Source organism: Triplophysa rosa, linkage group LG2 (genome assembly GCF_024868665.1).
Source record: "Triplophysa rosa linkage group LG2, Trosa_1v2, whole genome shotgun sequence".
Lineage (NCBI taxonomy): Eukaryota > Metazoa > Chordata > Actinopteri > Cypriniformes > Nemacheilidae > Triplophysa > Triplophysa rosa.
The window spans coordinates 8,588,520-8,608,637 of record NC_079891.1 but is presented as its reverse complement, the minus strand read 5'-3'; the positions used below and the strand labels follow the sequence as shown (position 1 = coordinate 8,608,637).

Here is a 20,118-nt window from a genome sequence, read left to right as displayed (position 1 = left end):
GTGCTAGTGATGGTCTATGGCAAGCGCCAGATGGACGCCCGGCATTGCCTGTCTCTCTGACCGGTTCAATGTTAACACAAGCCCATGGGGTAAGCCATGTCAGTGACAAACAAATGATGAGAGCTCTCGAACATTGGTGGCATCAATTTTTGCAATCCTCCAGTGTTGTGTGAGCCTCGAGTTCCAGATTCTGCATCTGCGAGGCTGTCAGTATCTGTCCTAACAGGCATCTTAAGTCACCCAAAGCCAAACAAGTTCCATGACATAGGATGGTTAATTTACTTAGCCATCTGCTGCCCCCCGAGGTGATGGGTGGTAGTTTACTTACTATAGCTGTCATATCACTATGTGACCATGGTTGGTACTGTGAATTCCCGCCTGGTCTCTGCATCAACGGTGCCTGCATTTGAGGTGCCATTAGCTGGTTACCTGGCCCATATAAAACAAACTCCCTCTCTGGTCTCGTTTTGCTTCGTAATCTGCCTGCTATTGGTCCATCAACAATCATGTCCCCAGTAATTTGTACCTTCACTGATTCCTTCTCTTTCTTTAAATCACGGGGTGTGGATGTATGTACTGGTTGTGGGAGCGTTGGTCTATACCCTGGATCCCCTTCCTCTTCCTCACTCACACTCTCATCATCTGCTTCCTCTCCTTCATCCGTTGAATTTGCTTTCTCACTACCCTGGGTGTTCTCCACTACTTCTATGGCTGCTCTAGCTTTATGTAATGTGTCATCCACATCCTTCCTTACTGCCTTAACCAGGTGGTCAAATCTCTGTTCCAAAGCCTGTATCTGGTTTGTAACTTCTGTTAGGTCTACATCTACTTCTCCATTGTTTATCTCTACCACCATCTGCTGGTGGGACGGCTCATATGGCGGAGGATGGCTTAATGAAGGATATATTGAAGGTATGTGTTTCTGAAGGGGAGGCGCTGTTGGGTTTGCCTGAATGCTTCCTGTTTTTTCTTCCTTTCTGTCTTTGGCTGCTGAGCTATTCACTTCCTCAATTCTTTCTCTACTCTGTGGTTTCTGTGAGCTGAGTGCTGTGGTTATCAGCGCGACCCTTGTCCACATTCTTAATGTCTTTTTAGACTTTCTTCCTCGCAATGATGTCTCCCTGTATTATACCACTTAACCTTGTCTTTCTCTTCAACATGTCTACGTAACTTATTATGTGCTTTCTTTTCCATCTCCCTGACTTTTGGCGCAAGAGGAGTCACAATTTTTTCCTCTCTGCCCCACCCTTGATCATCACACAACGCTATCCAACATTTATCAATCTCTTTCTGTCTTTTCTTTCCGTCTTCTGGCTCAGTCTGTGCTAATAACATATCTTTAACCTTTTGCCATTGTACCAATACTGGTTGACATCCGTATTCATCACATTCTTTTTGAAATTCAGCCATTTTACACACAATTGTACTGTTCACAATCTTTTACAGCCTTATGTATTCCAATTTATAGTATAAGGTGGTCTTTGTGACCAGTTTTCCAAATTAAGTCACTTAATTACTGACGCAACGTCTCAGTTTCTCAACGAGTCTCTGTGACGCAACGTCTTTTCTTCAATCGCCTTTATCCAGTCTTCACATTCAACTTTTAGACATTTAACACACAACAAACAATTTGTGGAATATTCCTTTACGAGTTCGCCGACTCGGGGACTCTAACCCGACAATACGAACTTTACGGCCAACCTAATTCGTTATTTCAATCGAGGGCCTCAAACCCGAAGAATTTACGATTTCATTTCAAATCGAGGGCCTCCAAACCCGGAGAATTTACGATTTATTCAAATCGAGGGCCTCTAACCCGGAGAATTTACGATTTATTAAAATCGAGGGCCTCAACCCGCAGAATTTACGATTTATTTAAATCGAGGGCCTCAACCCGGAATTTACGATTTATTTAAATCGAGGGCCTCAAACCCGCAGAATTTACGATTTATTTCAAATCGAGGGCCTCTAACCCGCAGAATTTACGATTTATTTCAAAAATCGAGGGCCTCAACCCGCGAAGAATACTCTCATCCAAGTTTTCTTATGACGCAACGTCTTACATAATGTTTATTTAAATCTGTGTTTTAAACTTCTTTTTACATAACTTACTTTCTTACATGAATGTTCATCAATTCAACACAGCAATTTGAGTATATTCAAAGCAGAATTTGATATAAACAGGCTTCTGCTTACCTTGTTTTTTATAGGTCGACCTGTGTGTTGAATCCGGATTCGTTCTGCCTCGACTACGAATGGCAAAGCTCTCATAAATCGCTGCAAATACCGACATTTGTTGGACTTTAAAGGCAGTCCTGCATGTTCAGAAATTTGACACGAGACATTTGCTCCAAAAGTAATAGCAGAGTTTTATTATCAGATGTAAAAGAGTAACAAAGCTTTGGGTTGCCAGTATCGACCCTCTCACCAAAACCAACAACCCAAAATATTCAAATACACCCATATTTATAAAGTATGTGACGTCGCTCGTATCTTCTGACTCCTCCTCTGCTTTTTGCTCCCTTTCCACCAATCACCTATACGCCACGTTTTCTGTAGTTCCTGAAAATAAAACTTTCAAAACTATCATCCTGTGGTTCGGCCTAGTTTGAGGAATGTTCTCCAGGGGCATTTCTTTTGCAGGAGCGGTCTCCTAAAAACAGTTCCTGTGGCCGGACAACAACCAACATTCTTAACATTCTTTTAGTAAAAAGAAAACACTTAATCATCTAATGTTTTTAATTATATAGCGTTGTTTCTTAATCCTATGATTCATTAAAACACATCACAACTCATGATTATACTTAGAACATATGCAGTGGATTGATTCATAACATTTATTTTTCTTTGTGACTCTTTATATGTGTGTGTGTTTATCTAGATAATTTACGACTCCAACCCCCAACTTTCTCTGTTTTCTTTGTTTGCCCCAGTAACTTTCCACTGAGTGAAATAGAAAGCACATGACCAAAACACACAGCTTAATGAAACAAATGAAAGAAAACACTTATTGATTATATTGATATTTAAATCATACTTTTATCTAAAAAATATTCCCACAATATAGATTCTTAGTTTCGTTTTCCCCCATCGAGGGTGTTTTGTTTTGTGTTTTTGAATAGTCTTTTTGTTAACCCCTTCACTGCTTGCCTGCGCTTGGGTTCTCTCTTCCACCACGCTCTGGTCGTGACACAAACAAGCTTATAAATTGTACAGAACAATATTTTTAAAAAATCTAAAAATGCAAAAAGTTTTCTATGATCTTTAGGTTTAGGGGTTGGGTTAGGGGTAGGGGATAAAATTTACAGTTTGTACAGTATAAAAAACATTACGCTATGGACTGTCCCCACAGAGATAATAAACCAGTGTGTGTGTGTGTGTGTGCGCATGTGCGTGCGTGTGTGTGTGTGTGTGTGTGTGTGTGTGTGTGTGTGTGTGCGTGTGTGTGTAGCTAGTTGACAGAAATGGAAGATTGAACCTTCATCTCAAAATCCCCCAATACAATCCATCTGTGATCTGCTGCTCTTTGGTAGAAAACTAATAATGCTTTACAGAGACAATAACAAACAGAACGAAAGAGAATGAGGAATTGTATGATAATTTGGGGGATTTTAAAGGGATAGTTCACCATACCGTTACAAAGTTTGTTATTTAGCAGAATGTCCAAACACCTCATCCATGCAATAGGATGAGGTGATGTCACTGGCCCCCTTACAGACAGACAACATGACTGTTCATCACTCTTACTGTAAAAGGATGTGGTGGTCACATTTATTAAACATGCAGTTTTACATAAAGAAAGAGAAATGTGGCAATGTTTCAAAGATTTTGCAAAGCTACTATCAACAATCTCTTTCTCAATGTAATAATAGATGGACTCGATGATGGTGAGACCAGATCTCTGTGTGGACCTTAACAGCTGAAGTCAGACTCCACGTGCATACAAAAATCTCACTGGATTATTACGATTAATGGCAAAGGAAATGTTTGGAAATGTAAACTGATATTTTTCTAAATCCTTTACGTATTCTTTTCTCTCAAGTTTTTTGTATTGTGATATCAAATTTCAGCAAAACTGAGTAGAGTATGATTAGAACTGCTAATGTTTTTCTAAGCTGTCAAACCCACGTGCTGTCATATAGTTTAGCAATATAACACACATGTCTAGAGCTATAGCACACTTTTACATTATAATCATTAGTCTAACTGATACAGTATATGCTAAATCAGTTGTTATTAAAGATACAGAAGTTTACAGATGGTAAGTGCAGTTTCACAACCACAAATATTTAAAAACACAAACCTTAAACAATCATTTGAGAACATAACTACACTCTGTTTTGTCACATATTTCTTTCAGAGTACTGTGCTGTTCTTTTAATAAAGACTCTAAAAATAATATAATAATAATATAAAAAAAGCATATCATTCGCAAGGGTTTGCCTGTCACGGCTCTGCCTTATCTTGTCATGGTTTTCTTGGTCTTGTGGCAGAGCCGTGACAAAGCCTTTGGTTATGTGTGGAGAGAAACATATTATTGTCCTTTTGACAATAATATGCGTTCTCTCCGGTGTCTCGTCATTGGCCCCGCCCCTCTCTTTTCCTGTATTGTTTCCCGGCCGTGTTTAATTACCCTCACCTGCCCTGTGTCATTATCCTTTGTTTGTGTTCCCTTTAAATAGTCCTCATGTTTCTTTGTCTTGTTGCTCGTGTATTGTATACATGTACGTGTCCCTTGTTCCTTGTGCGTTTACCGTGTTGAATAGTTACCTTGTCTTGTTTGCTTTTTTGGTTTTCCTTTCCCTGGACGTTGTGTCGTGAGTTGGTTTTGTTATTTTCTAGTTTTGCCCCATCGTGGGAAGTCTTTTGTTTGTATCCTTGTTTTGTTACCATGTCCGTTTTTTCCCCATTGTGGGTGTTTTGTTGTGTCTTTTTGTTAAGAATAAAAGCCTTTGGTGTTAACCCCTTCACGCCTGCTTGCATCTGGGTTCTTTTCACTGCCTTTCGTGACATTGCCAACCCAACACCAAAAAATGTTTAGCTGTACCCCACACCTTTCCTCTAACACCCTGGATCTTTTCTAGTAATTCCCGCTTCTGCGTTGTTATTAATCACTGCTTCATGTTACTGCTCACACAGATGCGCATAAATTTATTCTGAAAGCCAATCGGGTTTTAGTCCAGTTAAAAAGACCAATCAAAGGAAGGCTCTACTCTGGCCTCTAACACCCAACCCCCTGACAGCTGTCCCTATTGTATGGCAAGACCAGTTATGTGACATGTGGTGCGTCTTTGATGTTGGCCTGTTCAATAACTAATCAGGATGCAAACAGCCACATCACACCCTGATACACTGAAACGCACACACTGGGAAGAGGATGGATGACAACAGGAGTTCAGTTTGTGTGTTTTGAAAAGGGTGTGTTCTGCTTTGCACCGGCAAAACAGCTGCCATCCTTTAACTGTCCCTTCCCTCTTTTTCTTTTTCTATCAGCAAGGTAACTCACCAGTGAAACAGATGGAATCCTTGAAAATAACACTGGAAGAAGCTTTTTCAAACAAACCTTTCTGTAACAAGCCAATGGGAGTGTTCTGGTTGAGCTGGCCTGTGGCGAGCAGAGACTGTCTAGAGCCAAAGCAAGGTCATTCCTGTTATGCAGTACATTCTTATGTTCCCATTATTTGTGTCTTAATATACTGGATAAAATATTAAACTAACATTTTTTTAAAGATATTAAAAATATTTATCAAAAATCATCATATTGCTCAGAGGTTCCTCTTTCATAGGTCATGAGATTTGATATAGTGATCTGTTGTATTTCATTTAGGTCTCGACTTTATCTGAAATGTTTCTTCTTAAATTGTTTATAGAGAAATATGAACAGAAAAACAAATACACGAAGAGTAGGAGATGTAAATTCAATGTAGATGGAGACTTCAGGTACTTTTTCAGTAATAAGCTACTTTGCGACATACATTGGTATAGCATAAAAAAATTACACCTTAATGCAATCATGAACTTAATAACCACACTAATGTTTTTTTAAATGTCATCTCACATTCTCACGTCACATAAAGAGGCTCTAGTATAGATACTTTCTAAAACAATAAAAAAGGAAAACAACCTCAGATCAGGGCCTCTGTTAGCTCCCTAACACTGGCTGCCCAGGGAGGGCATTATATTGATATGACCTCTATTTTTTTCCTCCTAATTCATTCTCTCTCACAGTTTCACCCATCACATGAGCAGCAATTTTCTATGGCTTGGAGCTCATATGGCTAATTGTTGCGAACGTGCAGGGGTCCTCGGCTTAGGGTTTTTTGTCTTTGTGTTCTGCTTGGGCACACACTGACAAAGCAAGGGAGCGTCTGGCCAGCACAGTAACCCACATAACCTACCGCTGGCCCTAAAGGCCAACAGATGGTGGCTAGGGGCTGTGGTGGGCCCACATTAGCACAAGAATTGAGGCACAAGTAGAGATCAAAAATAGGGAAGTGGGTTCATATTTATTTTAAAATATGAGGCTTCATTGAATTAGATGTCCTACGATCTAGCGATGTGTCAATGCAAATAATGACCTTATATACCTAATATAACTTTTCACAGATTAGGCTTGATATCGCAAATTATAACACAACGTGAGACCCTAAATCACTTCATGAGTGCTGCAGTGTGTCACTGTTTTTCCTGAAAGTAGTCATGTCACTGCCATTTTCAACTTTAAGAAATACACTGCCTATACAGTAGATGGCTAATAGACAAGGACTGAAAACATGGATTTTTTTTGGCTGTAAGGTTCAATCCACAATGCAGCAGTTTGCACCATCTAGTGCCCAAAGTAGAAATCATCAGAGAGTGGGAGTGTATGTATGTGTTTCAGATTAACTGACTGCCTGTACAGGGTTTATCAACGTGTAGAAGGCATGAATTAGCAGTGGGATTTTACATCACAACCAGCTGTCAGTTTTCTATGTCAAAATAATGTTAGAAGTTGTCGTGACATTGAGTTTTGGCCACCTGACGTCACAACCGATATATTCAAATAAATATAAACACTTTCTGATGTTGATAGTTGGTAGAAAAAAAACCATGCTGTAACTGTGAAATATTTCTGAAGTGCAGAATTTGCTGTGACATAGAAATGTGACTTTCAAACAACAGATAGCTATTAGAATAGCTATAGAAAGCAGCATGACAGTACAACCAAGTGACATTGTAAGCTGTTTCCCCACTAAAAAAGAAAAGCAGTACACTACCTAAAAGTGGAAACATATTCATGGGATGGCTCCCTAGTCGGGAGTATGCATGATAGATTCAGACATATTTTACAGTGTAAAATGCACAGATGTCGTTAGGGGAGAGACGCTGGCAAAGTAAGCAACAATGCTTCCTTTTTTAGGAGCACTGTGGGAATTTTTTGAAAGAAAGTTCTTCAGTGCATCGAACAGTTTTACATTTTGGAACAGATCCAATGCCCGACTCCATGGTTAGTGCACCTTCCATTGAACTATAAAGAGCTGACTGAGATGTTCTCAAAGTGCTGTAGTTACTACTAAAATATAGCTTTTGTGACAACTACTGTATGTATTTACTCCAAGTCAGTGCTCTTTACTATGAATGCACACACACAACACACAAAACAGGAATAACTTCTCTGTCCACATTTTTGTCACTCTTCTCTTAAGGATTAGAAGAACTTGACTGACCAGTGAGCACTTTATAAACAAAGAAACGGAAAGAGAAATGCAATGAGCAGCCATAAAAGGAAGGCAGGTGAGCAAACACTTAAATAAAAATCCAGATGTAAAAAACATTATAGGTGATGTAAATGTGTTATCAGTGTAACAACATGTGTGAACTTTATAATGAAAATGAGACACCCAACTATATTCAATTCATTTTTTAATTGTAATAGTACAGTTAGAGAACAAATATTCTAATTCATTTTCAAAATGTTTACATTTTGCAATTTTACAGTGGAATAACAAAAAATAATAATTATATAAATGTCTTCTTATAAAACAAAATGTAGCTGCAGTGTTTGCACAAAAAGTAAATGTTCACAGTATGCACTTCACTATTGGATATCTGTTGTAAACTTATTAGCTCAACTTTTATTTCACCATGAAATCATACAGTGATGATATGTAAGTATAATATTTGTCCTCTACAATTTGATAGTGTGAATATGGCTTGCCTAAACAATCACTTTTTAAGGGGAATTTGTCAGTCCTTTATTAAGACAATCAGGTGGCAGCTTGTTGATAGTTTTGGCTATATCTGAGTATTAAATAAGGGACTTTCACACTATACACATATCACATATATTAAAATGCTGGAGGTTGCCAAGTCAATGTACTTTTGGTTGCTAAGGGCTTTCCTTCAATATCCATCTGTATCAGGAGGCAAATCATGGAGCTCCACTTTCTGCACTTATATTTCCATCACTGTACATTTGCTCATTTTGATTTCAAGTCAAAATGACAAATTAGTTGTAATGTTTCCTCATTTGTAAGGTAAATGTAAACTTTCAGTCACTTATGAAATCACATAGATATAAGTTCTCTAGATGTGATGATTCTGAGGTTTATGGTACCAGGCATCTCATCAGCCATTTCCCTGCCTCGCTTCCTTAGCTGTAGTTTCTTGGGGTCCGATGAGTCCTCTGGAGAGGCTGTGAGGACCACCTGACCCATGAACTCGTCCTTCACAGCATCCCTGTTCCACACCTGTAAGTGAACAAGCAGATGGCAATATATATATTTTTACAGTAATTCTTACCAATTAACAAACATAACCAATTATAAACAAAGTGCAGACAAAAGGTGATCATATTATTTAAAATAGCTAGAGCAAGCAGTAAATAAAACAAGTAAAACAAAAGTTATGCTAATTTATTTGATGTCATTAACCTTCCTAATGTTACACAATGTTTGAAAAAAAAAGATTTGTGAGATGCATAAATAGACAATTACGTATATGTTTATCTGTATAACAGCATAAAACATTGCTACCTGAACAGTGATTGGTTTGTGTGGTTTTTTCCTATAGAAGATGGCCCTGGTGTCAAACGAAGGGTTCCGTGTGTCTTTTCTTACTGCGCATTGGACTTTGGAGCCCTCACAGGATATTAGAAGGTAGGGGTCAGCACCTGAACCAAAGACAAGAAGGATGATTTCATTATTCATGTATTGTATATGATATAATCATGAAGTTGGTTAATGCAGTTTGAATGGACTGCTATATTTGTGGAATTCTATTTTTTTTCAATGCTTGTTTTGTTATTTTGTGTTCTATTTGAAGCCTGACTGTCCCTGGTCACTATGTGTTCATTGAATGGAAAAGAACAAAACTATCTATTCTGTGGTCTACAAAATCTTACAGATCTGGAATTGAATGCAAATATTTATTTTTTAGATTGTATTAATGCTTAGATCACACGTTTACCTCCGTTGCTGTCTTGACTTTGGAGCCCATCTGCACTGTGCACATAAATTTGAGTGACTGCCTGGGGATAACCCAAAAATGATGACCAGCATTGTACATGGGGTTTATCAAGGACGAGTTCCCTGAGAAAAGAATATGAAATAGACAAACATATACAGTATGTTCAATGGTAAATTTTGCTATGTGTAATGACAGATATGATATGTTATATAATATTACTGTATATGAGCTGTTGTGTTCATGAGGCAATAATGTAAGCAACTGTATGACACAGACCATGTAAATTGTGAGCAAAATTTCAAAATAAAAGCATTGTGTGGTTTCAGACTTTTTTACCCAGTTATCACACGTTGTCAGTATTAAGAAACTACACAGTTCTTTTAGATAAAAACATGAAAAGAACTATACCTGAAGTCAGAATTCACATCTGTGAAGACTCTGATAATGAAATCTCCCAGGACTTCCGGCCTAAACGTGGAAGGAATGATGACGTATCGACCCTCTTGTAGCACATTCCTCATAAACACAGTCCGTGCATTAATGTAAGTTGACGTAGCAACATTCTGCTGGGTAATGATGTCATGCATGCGGTATTTTCTGTTCAACTCAACCTGCGTGCAAAACATGTTTATTATGTGACATTTGTGAATAGTTAAGGCTAATACCGTAGGCATGGTAAATATTTGAATATTAACACAAGCATGATACAAAAATCATTATGTTTTGTGTGTGATGCACCAAAAGAGTGAATCTCTGGAGGGGAGATTCTATTTCACCCTCATAAAGGAAATTATATTCACTCCATTCATTATAAATTTACATATACATTGTGTTAATATCAGGTCTGCTCATCTAAATCTCTCAACATACATGTCCTGGTCATATTTCACCTCAAACAGATTGTTGTAATTTATATTACAACAATCTATTACTTGAAAATAAAGAAAATTACCAAGAAGAATATAACAAGTTCAAACAATTCAGGATACATTATCGTAATCAAAAATTCTGCATGATTTTCTGAATGATTAAATATGCAATATTCTAAATATGCATGTAAATGGTGTAAAAAACACCAACATTTCAATAATGTGAAAAATAATGAGACAGAAAAATAACTGGAACTTTGTAATGGTTTTGGTGTAATTATATAATTATCTAGGACAATAAAAACATGATGGAAACATACACATAATGAAAAAGGTTGACAACTTCTTTTATCAGACTGAATATAATCAGGCTGATTTATTATCATATTATTAAAATGACTGTATTGTCCATTTATTCACCCTTGTCATACAGTACATTTCTTGTGTATACCTTGAAAACAGCGAACCCGATGGTCAGATTTTCTCCCATTCCATGAGGTTTGTGGATCTTCTTGTCTTTCTGCTGCAGAGATATCAGCACCTCATCTTCCTCTTTAGTCACATCAAACATGTACTGGGGGGGGGTACATAACAACTTTTAGTGTTTGTCTGCATGAACAAGTCCCCTTTTAAGGGAACTAAATGCTGTTTCATGGTGTTGGTATTTGGAAAAGTCACGCCTTCTGCTGGAATCTTTGTTTTGACTGACCCGAAATGTTTTTTTGGACAATGTTTTTCTTTGCTAGATTGAGCTCCATGGAAGATTTCATCGCAGAGAAACCTTCTATCTTAGGTGCATGGATCAGAAATTGGTCCGAAAAGGAAACACACATGAAGTTGTATGTACAGTACCTGTGGGTTCTGAAGGAAGGTCTGTTTGTGGTTCATGCAGCCTCCACAGCGGTTTTGCAGTGGATCTGCATGCTTTGACCAGGTTCCGAAATGCACCACCTCATCCCAAGTCTTCTGGACACTCAAAACTGATGTATTGATCAGCCGACACACATCAGAATCTGTGAAATTCTTACACCAATCCTCAAATGACATCCTGCAAAGAGAATGATACAAGTCAACGTCATTAAAGAAGTTAAAGGGATAGTTCACGCAAAAATGTGGTGCTATTGTGACTACCACAGGACACAATTTTACCCCAATAAACGTATATATCAAAAGTGAATGTTGTTTCATTGTGTGTATTAACTGCTTCTTGAACAAATATCCAATCATCACTCACCAAAATTCTCCATCGTCCATTACAGTGATGCCTAGTTTTTTCCTCTCCATATCACCAACCTTCCTCCATTCTTCAGAGCTGTAGAGGAGCAAGTAAAAGTAAAGGTTAGCCACTTCTACAAAAGCATATCGTTGCTGAACAACCTTTGAGCTTGTGGTAGGGCTGGCTTGAAAGGTATACATTATACCAACATTCTCCATTGAGATGTCTTTTTATAATACCTTCAGAACACTGTGCTTCATTGTGGCCGGAAATAACCATCCCACTCACCTGTCGCTCCAAGCTCCATTCCACTCATGTTTGCCCCACGGGTTTCTCATACAGATCAGAGGGAGGGTTTCATTCTTGAAGTAGGCTACAAGACCATGTCCCAGACGTACTTTCTTAACGGCTGTGACCGAGTAGGCATGACCCTTGACCAGACCATTCGCTAAGCGCAGCTCTCGCTCATGAGTAGATGCCTGTCGAACACAGAAATGAAGGTAGAAGATAAGATTCTAAAGTTAAAATGTGTGACATTGACATTTACAAAAAACAGTTACTGTTTTTTTTACTTTGTGCAAAAATAATGCACATTTATTTATAAAGTACATTTCTTGTTTGTCAAGGACAAGAATGGCAAGTCTTTGTTTATGCTTGATGTTATTGTTTGTTAATATACTGCACAAGGGTTCACTCAACACGCCTTCAGTGGGATTTTATGATGGTAGTCATATTCTTTCCCTGACAAAAAAATTGCTTTGACAGTGTGTACAGTTTATAGTTCTTCATTTTTTAACCCAGATATTCAAATTTAAATGGCAAGACTTGCCAGCATTCACAATAATTGTGACATTACAGCCATTTAACATTTTGTCTTCAGAATGATTACAAACTCTCTCTCCATACACTCATATTTTCATCAGCCTAAAAAAAGAGAGAAAATTCACATAAACACATAAAATAAAGATGAATTTGAATGATAATTTTTATTTCAAAAGATCAATGAAAATGGGACTCATCGAACCAGGCAATCTTTTTCCACTGTTGCGAAATCGAATTCTGCCACAACTTTTTAATTGTTTTCTTATCTGCTTTTCAACTGTGTCAGGCATCAAAAAACTTGGCTTGGTTACAAGATGACAGTTCTCACAGACACTCAGAAGTTCCCATATAGGAGACTCATACAAATATGTGCAGTTGCATATATAAAATACAAAATACTGGTCGTAATGTTCTGGATCACCACTACAGTATAAAAAGCACACAGTAGGATGTGTTGAAGTGAGCAGCAACATAATCTCATGGCTATCAACTATTTTACGATGTGACTAATTTGGGCTAATTCTTATGAATTTGTACGATCTCATTTGTGTACATTTTCTTTCGATTTGTAGCATGTCCTAAAGCTGCATTTGCCATTGATGGCTAAGGAAGTAATGTAAGCTTAGTTTAGTTCAGTTAAAAAGACAATTTACAGTCTGTTGAATATCTAATTTGTGACTTGATATTGTACTGAACCATCCTTAACAGACTACTTGAAAGATTTTGCACTACTAGTAATCGCGCAGTGAAGCAAATGTGAAATTGCCTCTTTACCAGCAATTTGTGCAGCTATTGCCGAGAGCAACTCCCATAAACTTCAAAGTGGGAAAATTAACTGTGTTGCTCTGGGACAGTTGAGTCACTCAGATTCCATTTCAATAAAGCAAGTTCTGAATTCTGCAAGCTGTATTTCTATTTAAGGGGCAAAAACTGTCCAGGCAACCCATGTGGCATCCCCCACTAAATACAATTACCTAGATTCACCAAAATTTGCAACATGCAACCAGTGCTTACTAGCTTAGCTCCTTTTTTACAATCCAATCAAATGCATTTGTGTAATGCTTCTTAATACACTTAATGACTACAGTAAGCTTTTAAAACACGACTTTAAAGTTGTGTTTTAAAGTATATAGTAAAACTGGCCTAGAAAAAAATGTTGCATTTACACCTCTCCAAATCATTTGGACAGAGAGAACGCACATTTCATTGAAATAAAAAGTAGTGCAGAGCAGCATTTTATTTAGTTTTCACTAGCATAGTACTTACCCGTATTGAACAGCTGATTATGCCCCCTCTGTCTTGCACTTTCAACAGATCTGAGAACAGTTTGTTTTGGGCTGCAGGATTAGTGCAATAATCACCCACTTGCAGATCAATAGCCTCTGCCACTGCACCACTAAAATCCACCATTGCATCTCCGGTGTTCCCTCCATTCAGAGACTCATAACAACCAGACAGTCTATGGAAACAAAGTTGGAAGCTTAATAAGTATAACACAATTTAGTTCAAAAACATGAATCCTTGTTGACCGTCTGATTAATTTAGTAATATGTTTGAATATTATTTAAAAGTGTAGTGTGTATTTTGTCTAATGTTGATACTCGTTGAGATCAGCTTGTGCACTTTTTAAAAGGATGACTATGGAAGTTTCATATGTATTAAAATATGTGTGCTAAAAGAAAACTAACTTTGCATATGCTTTCTCAAGTAGAGGACTCCAAAACTCATTGCTGACTTTTGAGTGGCAGTATATGAGTTTCCCATTGAGTGTGGGCAGACGATCATCCACTACCACATCGGTCCACTTTCCGAAAATCCAGAACTGAAAGTGAAAAATTCCGGCATAGTTCTCTGGATGTTTGGAATTCCACTCCTGCTCTTTCCAATTTGGAATCACCTTAAATGGTATTGAAGGAATTTATTATATTATTTAAGTAGTGTATGTGGTACATATATTTTGAATTTTACACGATCTTACACACTAACACTAGCAGACAACTAAATATACACAGGGAGAACAAAGGCATGATTGTGGAAATAATATACAATCACAAACAATTAATCAGATACAACAGGAGAGATAATAAACCCACTAACCTTCTGCCAGAGGTCTGGTTTGAGTGCCAAACAGGAGCAGGCTGCTACAAACCAGCAGTTTCCCACCTCTCCCTGATTCAGATCATGCGTACTGATCCCATCTACAAATAGATGTGGGTCTTCACTTATTTCCTGTAGAAAGAATGAAGAGACACTTAAAGGGATAGTTCACCCAAAAATGAAAATTCTGTTATCATTTACTCACCATCAGGTTGTTTCAAACCTGTAAAAATGTCATTGTTCTGATGTACACAAAGGAAGATATTTGGAAGAATGTCAGAAAGCAAACAGATCTCATCGCTCATTTACTGCCATATAGGGAAATTAAATACTGTGAGACAATGGGGGATTAGATCTGTTTGGTTACTGACATTTTTGTTGTAGAAGCGGTCATATGGCTGTATGTTCACATCCAAACTGGTAGGCATGTTGACAAAGACTTTCCTGTACTTTATGCATTATATAGGTCAACCTATACTAAAAATGCAGTTTTTATCAACCCAGTGTTGGATTAAAAATCTGCAGAACATTCACTCTAAAATGTTCTGGGTTGTTTTTGACCTATGCTGGGTAGATATTGGACAGAACACACTGCTGGGTTAAAGTGTCTCAATGTTGGGTTATTTTTAATGCCAATTGCTGGGTTTTCTTTACCCAACCATGAGAGGAAACAACCCAGCAGCTGTGAAGAACAAACTAACATAAAAAAACCAAGACATCTCTGTCTTTAAAAATTCTTGAGTGGTCACTTACACTTGGTCGCTTCCATTCAACTCTTCCAGAGAGAGGTGTTTTGTAGAAGAGGGATGCATTAGTGCAGGGAAACTCTGGATCTTCGAATAACTTCTTACTCTCCAAACATTCCTTCTTCAGTGCATGATAGTCCTGGTTCTTGTAAGGTATCACTGCAGAGAACATAATTCTGCCTTTCCTTTGATGCAACCTGAGAATAACATAAAATAAATTGTAAAGTAAATGTTGGAGTACTAGACTAATGATGAGTACCTGATGTTGGTTAATTGACGTGTGTTTTTCAACCACCAATGGCCATAACGATGTATTATGGCTAATATATGCATTTACATTTATTCATGCAGCTGATGCTTTTATCTAAAGTGAAACAAATAATGGAGCATTTAGACCTAAGAGCCATAGCATATGTTTACAGGCAGAAATAGTAGTGATAATGTATCTTCTATTACACATACAGTTGGGATCATAAGTTCCGCTTGCAGAATCTATAACATGTTGATAGGTTTTTGTTTTTTAAAAGCTCATTAGATATCATCAGACATGTTTTATTATAATGATGAAAACAATAACTGAGCTCACAGCAGGCCTGTCTGTAAAATTTTTCATTAAAATTTCATATCCCTGTGGAGGTTATAAATGGGATTTATTCATTTATACAATACTGTGCTTTATATACCCAGAGATTTGAGTGCCCAGAACTGAACACATTTGTAAAATTATACAGTGTATCTCAGAAAAACTATACTATGTAAAAACACTGTAATATATCTCAATATACAGTGAGACTCAAATATACAGGAGACTTTCATGAAATATACAGTACACAAGATTTCCATGCCAAGCTCACAGCACTCAAGAAATTAAAACCTTCAATGTTTCTAATTGACAATGACGAACTGTGCATTCCTCTACAGTTTCTGATCTTGACTCCGCTTGTAACAATTACAGGCTGATGGACGATGCCACACGAAGAACTGAAGTTGACTTGGATTTATTGCAGGGTTAACATGTGAACTGAAGACAGGTGAAACATTCCAGGTAACAGGTAACATCCCCAGGGGAGTAATAAAACGACAGGTAACATCAACAGGTAAGTACAAATTACAGGTAATATCCACAGGTAAGTACAAATAACAGGTAACATCCACAGGTAAATATAATTATAAAGGTATCAAAATGCCAAACTAGTGCAAACCATAATACAACTGACAATATACAACTCGACACGACAAAGAACACAACAAAAGACATTGCATACTGTATATAGGTGTTCAGGGGATGAGGTTCAGGTGTGAGTGCAATCATAGTGATAATCGGGTTCAAGGGTTTTGGGAAGTGTAGTCCATGATGTTAAAGGTCCGGTGAAAGGGAGCGGGTGAAACTGGGAGAAAGAGCTGATGCTGGGGGGGGGGGGCGTGGCTGACAGATGAGAGGGGATGTTACACCACTGACCTTCTAGAATACTCTTCTGTTCTTTTATTCTGACCCCTCCTTTGTACAGCCACAAAAAGGTAGTTTCGAAATTTCTTACATGGTTCTTTCATTACCTATTTTTTATGTAACACATGAATAACAAACTTCTCAAAACTCTTTAAAGGACCTATATGTGGTACTCCAGAAACCTTAATTTATTTTTCATCCTCATTTATCATTTACAATTAGTAACAATTTAGCAAACAGTTTTATCAAAAAGCAATTGACACCACAAGCATTTTATGCCTTAAGTATTAAAGTTTTTCAGCAATAGATTAGTACAAAAGCTGGGACAGAAATGTACAATGTTTCTGTGATAATAAAAAACAATATAGCTGCAAGCAGCAATTACGGGGTCAAGCCCTACAAGGGCACAAAGGGAAATACATGTTGACATTTCTGAAGGTTAGTTTCTGCACAGCAGATATGTAAAAGCATAAAGAGCCCAATATAATAGCTTATGACTTGTGTAAAGGGGAACAAGTCATTCCAGTGATGATGCATACAAAATTTTGTGTCAATACACAAAAGTGTTGCGAAGATACAGCCACATGACCATTTGGTGTGCTCGCCTTGATTTCGTTAAGGCTCTATTTGAGAACCATTTGATCAATCAAAAAGCTTTTATTAACTTTTATTTAGGGGTGTCCCTCAAAACTTTATACAAAATTAAGTGCAAATCAGACAGCTTTTGTAGGAGGAGTTCGAAAAAGTATGTTTTTTATATAATTCAATATGACAGACAGGAAGTATGGTGGAATATGACAACTTTGATATCAATGAACTCGACTTGAGCCAACAAATATACTAATGTAAATCCAGAGGTGGGTAGTAACGCGCTACATTTACTTCGTTACATTTACTTGAGTAACATTTTGGAAAATATGTACTTTTTAAGTAAAATTAAAAGTGTGTACTTTTACTCTTACTTGAGTAAATTTCTAATAGAAAATCTGTACTTTTACTTCGTTACATAACTTACATTGCGTGACGTTCCTTCGTTCCTTCATTTTAAAATATGCTTTTTAAAACGCGTTGTTTATTTCAAGGTTGTCGTCTCTTTTTACGGGCATTCCCGAGTGATCGATTCTTTTGAGTCGATTCTTTTGAAAGCATTAATTGAACAATGGGCAAAACCATTTGAATAGGCTAATGAATCAGTTCAAATGATTTGTTCAGTTCGCAGCACGATCTGAATCATCTGAAGCAGGATTACTCACTCCTCGTAGCGCGAAACTTAAGAACACGCAGAACACAAAGAGCGTTGGATGAAGTGGATATTAATCTATATCTATACAATCAAAACTGCAAATGTGTCATATTGTTTGCCAGCGATGATAAATGCCCGCCATTTGCGCGCACCCGCGCGACCTGTTCGTCAGACACAGCAACATGCGCGTTACCTGTCAGACACAGAGACGTGGGCTTGCAGAAATATACATTTGAAGAACAGAAGGAAGAAAACTTGTTGATGGGCGTGTGGTTCACTGTTTACTGTTTGTTTACAAGTAAGAGCGTTTCACAACACACACGTGACACAACACGAGAAAACATGAGCTTTGTTCAAAAATGTGTATTTCATTTAAGAGAGCACTGCAGATGTTCTACATCATCTTAGGAAATGCTCTGAGTTTAGTTCATGCTTTAGTTTGACATGGTCTATTATTCTAAATAAGTTGTGTAAACTACATTGACATCAGGACTAGATGAAATTTACAGAAATGCTTGTCTCTTCTGTATTTGTCTATTCTTTAGTCTCTCTAGTATATTGCAAAGATATCTGCTTATGATAATTAAAAATATTGATTAAAATGTAATATTAAAATATTGGCGTTAATATTAATTTAATGTAGAAGGCCTATATAATCAGATACAAAGTAACTAAGTAACTAGCTACTTGAGTAGTTTTTTCATTGCATACTTTTTTACTTTTACTTAAGTAGTTTTTAAAATAGTGACTTTTACTTTTACTTGAGTAACAATTTCTCTAGTTACTTGTACTTTTACTTGAGTAAAGATTTTGGCTACTCTACCCACCTCTGTGTAAATCGAATAACATTATGTTGATTAACATTATGCCTCCACAGCTCCGTTCCTATGAGGAGAATCGGTCGGATGGATTTTCTACATCCACTCTGTTCCATTCTGTGAAGCCCTATCTTCCAAAGCAGACTTGTCAATATCATCTAGGAACTTGTACAGTTCTTGCAAAACTGGCCTTGCACCTATGAAATTTGTACCTGGATCCGAATATATTTTCCTGGGATACCCTTTCATTGCTGCAAATCTTTGAAAGGCCATTAAGAAACTTTCAGTGGATTGGGGGTTAGCTAACTCTGCACGGATTGCTCTACTTGAATGAACTCAATGAAACTCCCCATACTTTCATTGAAGTCCTCTTCTTTACATCATCTTTTACATAATGAGGACCAAAGAGATCTACTGCAGTAAATTCTAAAGGTAACACAGGTTGTGACCTCTCCAGTGGTAGGTCTCCCATTATTTGCTGACATTTCTTTGCTGTGGCCTTCTTGCACTGCACGCAATCATCAACAACCTTTAGGGCTATTCTTCTACCTTTAATGACCCAGGCCTTTTTCCTCATCCTAAGCAGAGTCTCAGCCAATCCCCCATGGGTTTCTCTATTGGATTCTCTGGCCAACAGTGTAGACACCCATCAATTGTAAGGAAGAATTGGAATGCTGGTCTGATCTTCTCTAAAGACTTGCGCTCTCCCACTGCAAACCAATAATCCAGAGCCTGGATCCTTATAGACTACATGTCACGATCGTGGTGTGAAAGAACCCAGATGCAGGCAGGCCGTGGTGAAGGGGTTTATTTTACAAAAAACACAAAACAAAAACACCCACAATGGGGAAAACGAAACTGAGATATATATATATATATATATATACACACAAAACAAAAGACTTCCCACGTGGGGGCAAAACGTAAAACCAAAGAGAAGCAAAAAACCTAACTCAAAAACTCGACCAAACGTCTACAAAAAACATGGCAGGGAAATCAAGGCAAACACACAAAACTCACAAATCAAGGACAAGGCAGAGAACAGGAACCAGGGTAACACCACGAGCACATACACAACGCAATACACGCAATACACGAGCACAAGACAAAGAAACAAGAGGGTATTTAAAGGAAAGATAAACGAGGGATAACGACACGGGGCAGGTGTGGGAAATCAAACACTCAGGGAAAGATAACAAGGAAACAAGAGGAGCGGGGCCAATGACAAGACACTGGAGAGAACGTATATTATTGTCAAAAGGACAATAATATGCTTCTCTCCACACATAACCAAAGGCTTTGCCATGACTCTGCTACAGGACCAAGAAAAACATGACTAAATGAAGCAGAGCCATGACAGAAGCCCCCCCCCCCCTTTAATGAGCACCTCCAGGTGCTCACCAAGGGGTAGAC

At 37.7% G+C, this 20,118-nt stretch overlaps 1 protein-coding gene across 1 annotated transcript in view; it reads right to left on the bottom strand.

The window, feature by feature from the left end:
- Positions 1-7,760: 7,760 nt before the first annotated feature.
- Positions 7,761-20,118, bottom strand: part of LOC130565144 (calpain-5-like) — a 20,120-nt gene continuing 7,762 nt past the window's right edge. The window contains exons 2-13 of the mRNA XM_057351725.1: positions 15,205-15,394; positions 14,452-14,583; positions 14,043-14,251; positions 13,621-13,813; positions 11,821-12,011; positions 11,551-11,628; positions 11,169-11,364; positions 10,768-10,890; positions 9,856-10,058; positions 9,448-9,569; positions 9,015-9,151; positions 7,761-8,729 (exon numbers count right to left, since the gene is read on the bottom strand). Of these exons, the coding sequence (XP_057207708.1) occupies positions 8,547-8,729; positions 9,015-9,151; positions 9,448-9,569; positions 9,856-10,058; positions 10,768-10,890; positions 11,169-11,364; positions 11,551-11,628; positions 11,821-12,011; positions 13,621-13,813; positions 14,043-14,251; positions 14,452-14,583; positions 15,205-15,369 (1,932 nt within the window). The 5' untranslated portion in view covers positions 15,370-15,394 and the 3' untranslated portion in view covers positions 7,761-8,546. The remainder of the gene's footprint in view (positions 8,730-9,014; positions 9,152-9,447; positions 9,570-9,855; positions 10,059-10,767; positions 10,891-11,168; positions 11,365-11,550; positions 11,629-11,820; positions 12,012-13,620; positions 13,814-14,042; positions 14,252-14,451; positions 14,584-15,204; positions 15,395-20,118) is intronic.